Below are 12,581 nucleotides of genomic sequence, written 5' to 3' on the forward strand. Positions count from 1 at the left end.
ACATCATTCAGATATTACCGTTTTCAGCCGGCGACTCCCTGCACCATAACAACGATCATAGCGGCTGTTCCGCCGCTTGATCGTTCTTACGGGCGGCAGGAGGGGACGCCCCCCCTCCCGCCGCCCTCCGGTGCTTCTACCGACTCACCGTTTCCATCGGTGAGTCGGTCACAGGATCCGCCGGCCCCAGCAAGTAATCATAGAGATTTCCGGCGGACTAGATTGTCCCCGGAGTCTCTATGATCGTTCGGAGGCCGGGCGCGAAGTGGTTAAATGTAATTTGACTCGTTTTTCTTTTTTTTCTTTAGAAATGTAGTTTTTGCTGCAGTAGGTTCTATCCATAGTACAGATTCACCACTTTACAGGCAGACTAAGGGGACCCCCCAGGCACTATGTTTAAAGAAATTTTTCATTTTTATTGTTGCACTTTAAGCATCATTAAAATCACTGTTCCTGTAAAAACAATATTTTTAAAACATTTTTTTGCACTGGTACATGTCCCCCAGGGCAGTACCGGACCCCATACCCTTTTTATGGCCAATAACTTGCATATAAGCCTTCGAAATGGGGACTTTTGATTTTTCAAATTTGGGTCTCATAGACTTTAATAGGGTTCACCATCCGAACTTTTTCTCTGCTCGGGAGTTCTGATGCCAACCGAGGGGGTGTTTGGCCCATCTCTAGTCACCAGTATTGCCTGCGGGTTCCCTGCAGCTGATCTTTCCCCATCGCTAACTTATCATGCCTTGTTCTACATTATGTCTCTGTGTAGAGGTGGCCATCTTGGTAGAGGGAGAGTTTTGCTTCCTCAGGTAAGAGCCTCCAAAAAGGAGAACAGTGAGCAGCAAACGAGTGACATCACCAAATTTCATTATAAATCTCTTGAGACTAGCAGTCCAGGGCAGCATGGCCATAGATTCACACAGCAGGCACACACACTAGAAAGTGCACTGCTGGTTTTAAGAGGAATTCTAGCGAAAAGGTACATTTTCAGGGTACTACTTAGACACAAATACCATTTTTCTTATTATTATTATAATACAGTATTTATATAGCGCCAACAGTTTGCGCAGCACTTTACAAAATGGGGGCAGACAGGTATTCCCTGTAACCTAGGTATTCCCTGTAACCTAGCAAATCTCAGCGTTTCACAATCTTGTTAGATTTTGGAGTGAAGCCTACTAAACATGGCTCAAATATAAGCGATTCCTGATGAATCGGGTACAGTTTGAGTTATGGGTGGCCCTGTCGGCACCACCAGGCTCCACACACTTCCAAGGATCAGGGCGGAAAATCAAAAGCAGTCACTGTTTGTATATTTAAATAGTAAAAAAAAAAAAAATACAATTTAAAAGTGCAGCGCTATATTTAAAACTTACAATTTAAAATAATGAATACCCCACAGTGGACTGGTGCTAAATCTCATATAATGAATTAATAAAGTGTTTCACTTTAATGCACCCACTTTGTGTACATGGCATACAGATTCTGGCTGTCCGAATACAATATCTCACAGGGGAAATTCTGCCATCCATGCTGTTTAGCATGGATGGGAGTTATCTAATCGGCTGAAAAAAAACTAACTGTGTGGGGTCCCCCCCAAAAGATGGATGCGTTGGGGGAGAGGGAGCCCCCTACCGAGCTCAAATTTTATTAAAAGAGAGCCAAAATGTGGGCTTAAGCTAACCCATTTTGCTGTTGACATCCTTTTTTATAAATTAAATGTTTATTTGTGAAACAAAGATTGTAGATGTATAATAAATGCATATATAAAACAACAGATTAAAAACTTTATAAACATTAAGATGAAAAACAAAAATTCACTCAAAATCATTTATTTTTCCCTTAAAAAAGTGCAAGTCCTGTAATATCTGTATTTGGATATTGCTGACTGAGCCTTCATTTTCAGTATACTTGTTCATCTTTAATGTCTATTTTTTAACTCACTTCTTTTGATATTACACCAAATGTCTTTGAATGAGAAACATTTGTTAAGAATACTTATCAAAACCTTTTGCATACTGTGGTTAATTATTTAAAAAAAAGATATATAAAACCCAAAAATATATTCACATTTCATTCTTTGTCTGGTATTATCATCAACATTCCCTTCTCAGGATTCTTCTGCTTCATCTTGGCGTTCTCAGTATAAAATAACACCGCAAAAGCCACTGCATTAATCTTTTGTGGCAACGCCAACCTATATCTGTTGATAGTGATTCCTTGGTTGGGCTGCAATGTCATTCAAACCTGTCTGGCAGATTTTAAAAGGTAAATAAATATATTAAGGCAAATGCAGCCCAATGTAACGATGATCATACAAGTGCTGAAATCCCTGGATGCAATATTATATGTCCTTGTGAACACTAAAATGTGCTGTGTTGGTAAATGCAGGAGCAGCCATTCACAGGCCTCCACGCATGCTTCAGTCATATTAATGGCATGTGTTTCTCTCCCAGAGTTCAGAAATCAAATTTTTTAGAAAAATCTTCGTCTCTCGTTAGCTGCTTAATGCAAACTTGCAGCACACAGACACCTTCTGTGTGGCCCCCTGAAATTCTCTGCTGTCCACTGAAAGTTTTCTTTGCTCATTGAAGGTGGTAGGAGACAGAGAGGCTGTCGTTCCAGGCAGAGTGACAGTCAAAGAAGCATCTCCCAGGTAGTGGAGTGGCAGAAGACGCATAACATCTGTGGCTCCTAAGTGACAATAGAGGTGCCTATAGCAAAGCCTAAAGAGGCTCTCTAAAGGCAAGGAGATATGAGAATGACACATAGATGGTTAGCAGGCAGGGAGAAACTGGAGTGGCTGCAGGACTGTCTGAATGTGGTAGCAACAACAGCACTGAGGTTGGCACAGAAGAAGGTGGTGGGCCACCTCAGCAGATTTCAACCTTAAAGCTTCCTAAGCCTGTTTAGTAAAAGTTTATGAGATATGTTTTAATATTCATTAATATCTGTCAAAATGTGGCCCATATAATGTGCCATTTCTTTTAAGGCCTATCCTTGGGCTTAAGTCTGACATGCCTGTTTTAAAGACATGGATCTTTGCCATCTGTGAACATTATTATTTTTGCAGGCATGTTATGTATAAGCAAACATATGTAGAGAAAGGCGCTTCTAACTGCAGTAAGTCAGCAATTTTATTGGAAAGCATTGGTTAAAAACACTTACAGGATATCGACGTAAATATGCTCATCAATTTATGGGGGGCTCCTGTCCCTGTGCTAACCAAGAGCTGCAGTAATGAAGGGCTTGAAAGAGCACGGTGGCCGCCGCACTTCCAAAACCACGGTGGACCACAAGGGGCGGAAGTGACATCAGCAAGAGGGGTGCAATTTCGGAGCATGCTCAGCAGCTGCTTCTTCAAAACCTATGCCCCAGTGTAATGAGCTGACTTTTGAAGGGAAGGCTGGCGGGGTGGGTGTTATGTATAGGCAGCATCTATAAAGAAAAAAAGTTTGTTCTTTCTGTGATGGTAGAGTTAGGTGCAGGAACTTCCATTCGGACTCTATTTTATACAGTACCTCTTGACCCCATAGGCCCCTTGTGGTGTGCTTCTCCCACTTAGTCAGCTAAGCTTCTCTTAGCCCTTGTACGCGCGGTTGGACATTCCAACGGAAGGTGTCCGATCGGACCATGTTGTCGGATAATCTGACTGTGTGTGGGCTCCATTGGACTGTTTCAGTCGGAGTATCCGACGGACCAAGTTTTCCAACTTGTCTATAAAATTTTCCGACAACATGATCCGATCGGACTTTGTCCGATCATGTGTAGAGAATTCCGATCGCACAAAGTGCCACACATGCTCAGATCAAATTCCTAAACCAAAGCTACTAGCCTGAACGTAGTCCCGTCCTAACGAAATAACGTCATCATGTTAAGTACAATCAGATTTTCTGACAACTTTGTCTGACTGTGTGTATGCAACAGTTTCGGACAAAATCCGTCGGACAAAATCTGGATTTGGTTGTCGGAATGTCCGACCGTGTGTACAAGGGCTAAGGCCTTATGCACACTGGGCATAAAAAATGTTGCTTATACAGGCATTTGACATTTTTTAACATTGAAATGTTTTCTTTCAACCTGTAGAAACAACTCTAGGTTAGCCTATGTGTCTATGCGCATTTGGCCGTTTACAGGCATATTTGTAGAGGAGCGTTTACAGGCTGAAGAGAAAACAAGTACAAGTACCTTCTTGAGATGAGCTTTTGACCAGAAAAAACACTTGACGAGCCTTTAGGCACATCAATGTTTTTAAGTATCCAATTTTTTTGTAGTGTTTTGGGGAAGAATGCTTAAAAACACAAACGTGCGAAACAAGCCTAAATGCGTGTACAGTATTCTCTATAGGAACATTTTTTTCTGCTGCTTTTTTCTTCCAGCAGTTTTTTCCTGCTGCTTAGTGTGCATGGACCCTTAAGCTGGTTTTGCAAGTGTTTTTTGTCAAAAATGCAAAGCAAGTAAAGACATAAAATGGTTTTCAACAGTGGCCACAAAGAAATGGGTTCAAAACTGTCCTGATCGAATGTGATGATAAAATCTGATGGCTTTCCAAAAAAATGCTGTAGTTTTTTTTCCTCCATTTTGACCCTTTTGACTGACATTTAATTTAGTCTTTTGAAAAATTGTATTGAAGCTATCAATTTATAACGCAGTTTTGACATCACTTCATTGCGTTCTGATGGTTGTTCGAACTTGTGGCTTGGTTTGTGGCAAATAATTCTGGTTTATGATAAAATTGATTCCTGCATGGCCAGCCTTAGTAGCAAAATTACAAAATCAAACCCTAGCCATTTGGTAGACATGGAATCTGGGAGTGGGGAGGCTAAGAAACTGTTTGCCTAGAGAGCATCAGCAAATAGACACCCTGTGCTGCTGGCAGTTTGAGACTACATGTTGCAGACCCAGGGCAGGTGAGCTGTTGGTACATAGTACATCATTCCACTAGCAAATATGCACAAACTGTAGAGAAGCATTGACAAGGATCCAGTGGGATCTCACTTGCAGGCATGGCGGTATTCTGAAATAATTTTATTGTACATGGCGATTGGACAGCAATATTCTATGTGGGCGGCTATGTGCTGCCCTAGGCCCACAGTCTTTGTTGCCTATAAAGAAACCCGACATTCCTTCTAGAGTCACTAAACCAATGTTATCCATATTTCCCATTTTAAATTGACCCATCAGTTTTATCAAATTCAGGAATAAAAAGCTGCACTGGTAAATGCTATTAAACAAAAAGGGTTACTATATCGGTGTCAAGTCCACGTCAACACTAAACACAATTTAAAATGCAGAGATTGCACATATGGCATACTAACATCAGAAAGTATTTCAGAGATTTGTTGTACCATGATGGACCGCGCACGGTTTTTATCTTATTTGTTGCAACCTGGACTTTAGCTCAGCGTGTATGAACAGGCTTGCATGCTCCAAAATACATTCTATCTCAAGCTACTTTATTAGCAATATGAAATGCTGTAAAAACAGAAAATAGTTCCTCCATAAAAAGTCCTGCGGTGTCATTCTTGACAAAAACACTTTGGGGAACTGACATGTTTCCCATGTGAAACAGATACGTTACCATCAGCTATACATCACTGAATGAAGGCTCATAAGTTAAGTTGAACGATTTGTCAGTCTATTTCAAAAGTGGCCACATTCTTTTGGTAAAATGCAGAGACACATACTGAAAAAAATCTCACTTTAGTTAACTACATGTAACAAGACTTAAATGATTGATGGGTATCCATCATTTTAGACCTGTAAGCTGTGGTGAAAGCAAGAAGACTCATTTTTTTTTTCTACATGACTGGAAAACGTATGATTGCTGGGACACATGCCCACAACTAACTGTATAAGATGAGCATAACCTCATGTGGGTTTTATTCATTTAATTTGGACCTACCTAGAAATAATCATTTCCTGGGAGCAGATGATTGTCATGCTTGCATCCTTATTATCTATTTCTGTACCGTAAAAATATGTATTTTCGTTATTCTAAAAGAGGATGCATGGCCTTGGTTCACCAGAATCTTTCTGAAGGAAATTATGTTTATATCACTTAAGGCAATAGACACTAAGTATAACCCAGAAAAATATCTGTGCTTTGTGTCAAAGTCACCAATTAGGCTACTGCAACCCACGCTATCTGAATACAGGATATGTCCAAAAATAAAGACTAACAAAAAGGTGTGCTGTCTCTTTAAGACCTCTTAAAAAGTGTTAATGTGCATTAAATGATAAGCTCATATTTATACAGTGCCCACGTGCAATTGCCCAATTCATATATATTGAATCGTTATTTAAATAATTCTTAAAATGCTTTGTTCATATCCAAAATCCATGTATATTCATAATTTATACATCAAAAAAATGTAATACATTAAAGTCCATCCTAATCCATGTAGTGGGGAGCAAATCAATGCCATGAACTTATTATATCAGCACCTTCTTGTAAGCAACTTGCACTGCTGGAGGTTGATGACACACAAGGAGGTGCTGATATAATATTAAAGAGTTCACAACAGTAAAATCTGTCTGTATATGCAGAATAGCATGCTTGTTATACTCACTGTGCAACTTAAGGGGTTAATCCCCTGTATTGTGTAAAACGGCTCTTTGATTCTGTATGGACAGATCCTCCCCCCTCCTGCAGGGTCTCTCTTCTCAAGGCCACATAAGACACAGTGAGGATAGTACTGCTGCACATGCTCAGTTTGGTCTCTATTGCTGGAGAGAATATTTCCTGTGTGAGCTGAGCTTTTCAGGTCATATGATAGTCACATCACACATTTTGGTGTGTATACAGATCCTAAATGACAGCTCAGTCCCTCCCTCCTCCATGCCCAGTAACTAAAAAAGAACACGTGGGATGTCACATCTTGATTCATGGATGATCCGTCTCCCATAACAGCATGAGGACACAGGCTATAGTGGAAATCTCCTCCTACCTGAACACTCGGCACTCAGGCAGACCCTGCAGTTCATCACGTGACCGTGGTAAACAGATCAGCCAAAAAGTATATAGTGGCAGTATTTTAATGTAAAAAGAAGATTTATAAGCTGTGGGCACTGGGGGGGGGGGGTAGGGGTGGATGAACTATTTTTTATATTACTGGGTTTAATAACACACTAAGTTCACTGCATCAGTTTGCTCCCCACTGTATGAATTTGGATGGCCTTTTTTTATTTATTTTGGCCCTGGTTTGATGTATACATTATGAATTTGGATGTATTTACACATTGTTTTGTGTAATGATTTGCACAAATCACTTTATAAATTATGTAAATATAGTTTCATTACATATGAACTGGGCAATTGCACATGAGCACTCTATAATATTTATGAATTGAGTATTTATTGCACATTAGCACCTTTAGGAAGTCTTAAATGGTGCTTTGTGCATATCATTACACAAAACAATGTGTAAATCCATCCAAATTCATAATGTATACATCAAAGCAAGGCCTAAATAAATTAATTAAAAGCCCATCCAAATTCATATAGTGAGGAGCAAACTGATGCAGTGAACTTAATATTATATCGACACCTCCTTGTGTGTCATCAGCCTCCACCAGTTACAAGGAGGTGCTGATATAATAAAGTAAACAATCACAGTGTAAAATAGAAATGAAAGGCAACATTTTTGTGTACAGATATAAAAAAAATGATAAATGCCTTTTTAACTTTTTTTTTTTTTTATAAGTGATCACCTTCACTCTGTTCTCAGCTGCATAAGAGCTGGGAGGAGGAGAAGCAGCACACTGAGCATGCCAGTAGATAGCTGTGCAGCAGGGGTGTGCCAGAACAAGTCTGATCGTTGGAGGGGAGCATACTGAGTTCCCAGCAGAGCTATATAACTGACCATGCTGCGCTCTCCTGCTTAGTGTGGTAAGTTTTTAATAGGAAAGCAGAGGAGCTAGCAGTAACGCCAAGGATTTCACATAAAGGAAGCAAGACGAAGAGAAAACAGTACTTTCTCATACAAGCACATGGTACAGCAGGCACATATCAGGAATTTGAAGTGTTGGGGTAAAAAAACACTTTAAGTTCATGACATTGGTTTGCTCCCCACTATATGAATTAGAATGGAGTTTTATTTAATTGTTGTGGTACTGGTTTGATGTATACATTATAAATTTGTATTAATTTGATATGCACAAAGCATATGTCAATAATATTTCATTATGTATGAACCGGGCACTGTATGAGCACTGTATAATATTTATAAATCGACTATTCAATGCACATTAGCACTTTTAAAAAAAGTCTTAAATAGCCATTAAGTGAATAGCTTAGGAAGGTCCCAGACAGCTCTAGAAACATAATTATTAAATGCCTGCTTTACAAAATAAAAAAATAGAATTGTTAATCTATTGTTTCCTACGCTCTTAGTTTATTTTTTATTTTTTTTAAGTAGCTTTTTTATTTTAAAGTTTATCATTCTTAAATATAACATAGTAAATGTAGACCTAGATGTGCTATGGCAGCTTTATTGATTTTTCCACTGCCTTTTAATTTTATGGCTTTAATTGAAAGTTCGAAGCCAGGTTGTGAACAGCCACTAAACAAATGATTTGCTGCTTCCAGCAGTGGGTCAAGTAATTTGATGTGCTCCTTTTGAGGTGGAAGCTTGAGGAGATTGTAGATGGTGGCTTCTTTTTGTGTGTGTGTATGTGTGTGCTGTACATGTGCCTTACAACATCCTAAAGATTTCATCCTTTGTCTTGCAGTGTGGGAACTTTGCTGTTCTGGTGGATCTTCATGTTTTGCCTCAAGGCACCAGTAAAGACACCAGCTGGTTTTCTGACCATGAGAAGGAGGTACAACAAAACCATTCTTACTTCAAAAGCCTGTAGCTGCAGGGAAGGAATTGGACTGGCCTGATTTGCTCAGATCTTATTTTCATTGTTACGTTGAGACTACTGTGAATTATAACTAACCTTTAACAGCTCCTAGGGGACTATTAGACATGTGTTCTGTTTCCTTCTTAATGACTTTTCTTTTGGTTAACTTTTTATTCTGGTCTTTGTCATAAATACGTTATTTTTCTATCACTGCTACGCCCCATGCTTTTTTAACTAAGCTGTCATTGAATCAGAAATACGTTTTTAATTTAATCTTAATTTAAATGTAGCATCAATCCATTTTAAAGGCAGTTCATTTGTATAGTGATAGACATTTCATAACCTGCATTATTTATACGTTCAAAAGAGTAAATTAAATAATAGGTGAAGGAACTAGTGATGAAAAATATAGGTGGGGATAGTATTATATACCCTGACCTGTATTTTCCTTCTGTAAACTTTCAGCTTTAGGCAAGGACTATACGAACAGTTTTAATCTCTTGTTGCTTAGGGATTAACTACTTGTTGATGGTCGTCTCATCAGCAGCACGTTGATTTTACTTCTATGCTAAGGAGGTGACTGGCAGCAAGTGGTTAGATCTCTGTTGCAAGATAAAATATTAAAATCACCCCTTAGATATTTACAGTAAAAATCTTTATTAAAGTTATTGTTGGTCATTTGACATAGGGCAATTGAGAAACCCCTCACACACAGCACTGCAAGGCAATATTTGTGTAATTTGCCATTCACTTTAAATGCCACGTATGCACAAATCATCTGTGTTATCTTGCAACACAATACATAATGTGGATTGCGGTTTGCTGCTGTGTAAAAAAGAAAAAAAAAAAGCTATTATTTTGCAGCTTACTATTAAGTACTGTCCATGATACATTTTTTATTTGCACTAACATATAATTTTTCAGGACAAGCTTTAGAGGTATGTCCCCTTCTTCAAGGTCCAAGCAGTACATACCCCAAAAGCTAGTCCTGAAAAATTGTATGTTAGTGAAAATAAAGTATTGTGGACAGCACTCATTGTTTCTTGCACAAGTGCACTAATACAGCTAGTCGCCTCAAGCATATTGCAGTTTACAAATTCCTATATACAGTGGCTGCATTATTTTCTATTCTAGGCTTTAGTTTTATTTTTACCTGTTGATTTAGCCAGTAAATCTTTTTTTTTTATTCCAACTACCGTTAAAACAGGACTTCACTTAAAAACAGAACTGCCACTCATTATCCTCTTCCCTCCCTACTCTGCCACTATTATAAACTTTTTTTTTGGTGCGGGTATCTTTTTTTGACAGGAAGCGGCTTCCGCTTATGCTTTTTTAGAAGAGTGATAACTCAGCCCCCCTCCCTTACCCGCAAGCTCCTGGGACATGTCACAGGCCCTAGGACACTGCAGCACCATTCAGAAAGCGCACTACAATTGGGAGCTGCCTGTGAGCCAGCAGGAAGTCGCAGCCAGCTTTCCACATTCAAGATGGCAGCACTGGAGACCCAAAGACTGGTGGAGATGAGAGTGCTAGATGCCTGGGCTGGTGAGTACCTGTTTATTAAAAGTCAGCAGCTACAGAATTTGTAGCTGCTGTCTTTTAATTTTTGTACAAATGCCTGGAGTTTTAACAGACCAAGCTGTCCAGCAAAAGTGTGACAATTTTGTTTTGGAAGTGGGAATGGAAGTTCTGGTCCCACTGACGGAACACAATGCTACATACTGTATGAGGCTGGGTTCACACTGTTGTGCGGAGCAGTTCACAGCAGGGGTCAGGTGCGTCCTGGTTCTCCATTTTTAGAGACGAATCGGACCTTAATTTTGGGCTGAATTTGGACCTAAAATGGACCAAAAGACACAGGTGACTCTTCTGCAAACCGCTCCACAGCCGTCCCAAAGATGTATGAACCGGCTCCATTGAGAGCAGCCATTTTGCACCAGTGTGAACCCAGCCTCAAGCACGCACAGCTGCTGGAACTGTTAGCACTTGTACACACGGTCGGAGATTCTGACGGAATGTGTCCTATCGGACCGTTTTGTCGGATAATCCAACTGTGTGTGGTCTCCATCGGACTGTTTCCGTCGGAGTATCCAACAGACCAAGTTTTCCAACTTGTCCATAAAATTTTCTGACAAAATGCTCCGATCGGACATACTCCGATCATGTGTAGCCTACTCCATGGACAAAGTGCCACGCATGCTCAGATTAAATTCCTAGACCAAAGCTATTGGCTACTAGCCTGAATGTAGTCCCGTTGTAATGAAATGACGTCATCACATTATGTACAATCGGATTTTCCGACAACTTTGTCCGACCGTGTGTATGCAACAGTTTCGGACAAAATCCAATGTATTTGGTTGTCAGAATGTCCGACCGTGTGTACAAGGGCTTAGTGAAGGTAATAGTTTGCTTGGATTAGCTTGGTCCAAGCAATTTATTTAAACTTTACCAAAAACCGGAGATCAGCTACAAGGCAAGGATTTTAACTTTTTAGTAAAGTCCATTTATTATATATTGTATGTTTCTAGTGATCTGTTCTGTGTGTGTCCTGTTTTCAATTCACAATGCTTTGCAAAGTCTGTTTTCCTGATTAGAACATTTAAACCACAAGGTGCACAGAGTGTACCTGTATCCACATTGACAAAATAAAAAATAAAAAAATGACAATACAAGGTCCACTTTTAATTCTGATGACAATGAATGCAGAAATGCTAAGGGGTTATCATTTTGGCAAGAAAACCCCACAGACTTATATATGATTTTTATAAGAAAAACATAAAATGTTATAAAAACCAAAACAAAAAAAACACTTATTTGTATGATTACTAATGCAGAGTAAGTTTTCTCCCAAGGAGTAGGAAAGGGCTCACTGTGTCCAGTAGATGTCCAGACATCAAGTCATAGATATGGTAGGATAACTGTCGGGTCATTTGACTGTCTTCCCCCTGCAGCAGTATACGCTGACACTTTGATGATAATGCCACTGACTTCATAATCCATTTTAAGCTGTCAGTTTAACTGAGATAAGTAATTTGTTCTGGGTCGTAGGTTTAATGAACTGCTCTACACAGGTGCACTAGTATTTGCCAGTAATTTGTATTGTTTGGTTAGTTTTGGCTAATTGACCACCCAGAGTAAAATTAGTTTTCATTACAAATATTTTCAGTTTACATTGCTGACCATCTACAGATTCACGCATGTCATTATTTACTGCAGCTGCCTTCTTTAAACAGAAGCTATCCTCACATATCCACTTATTTCACAGCCCAAAACAAAGATTAAGGATGACCAACCAAGGATGCTGATTATTTGTAGGTGAACAATAGGGTCTGAGTTTGATTTTCCTAGCCAGCTTGGGCATGTTTGCTAAAGATAAAAAGAGCCCCTACAATGTGGGGACATTTATGGCCCTATGTACAGACATGCATCATAGGCATTATACAAATGTATATTCATTCCCTGCATTGTTGGAGATGAGAATTTGATGCTTGGTAAATTTAGTATCTATTTGTATCTATTTTATTAACAAACTAACACATGCTGCATGCTAATAAAGAGAATTTGTAGTTGCTTGCTGTGGATGTTCCATTTTACCCAAATTATATTTTTTTGTAGTGTACATGATAAGATTTATTGGCTAACTTAAAGCATGGAGCTGAAACTAGTTGAAACTGTTCTTTGTTTGTTTTTTTTGTTTTTTGTTTTTTGTTTTTTTTTGTTTTGGGAGTGTG

The 12,581-nt window shown here is 39.2% G+C and overlaps 1 protein-coding gene across 2 annotated transcripts in view; it reads left to right on the top strand.

The window, feature by feature from the left end:
- The window catches only part of SLX4IP (SLX4 interacting protein), a 302,193-nt gene that overhangs the window by 132,543 nt on the left and 157,069 nt on the right, over window positions 1-12,581 (top strand). For both annotated transcript variants that reach the window (XM_077485897.1, XM_077485898.1), the window contains exon 4: window positions 8,737-8,826. In XM_077485897.1, coding sequence (XP_077342023.1) covers window positions 8,737-8,826 — 90 coding nt within the window. The remainder of the gene's footprint in view (window positions 1-8,736; window positions 8,827-12,581) is intronic.

This window comes from Lithobates pipiens, unplaced genomic scaffold, assembly GCF_037356315.1.
Source record: "Lithobates pipiens isolate NorthernLeopardFrog02 unplaced genomic scaffold, aLitPip1_a1.2 Scaffold_18, whole genome shotgun sequence".
Classification (NCBI taxonomy): Eukaryota; Metazoa; Chordata; class Amphibia; order Anura; family Ranidae; genus Lithobates; species Lithobates pipiens.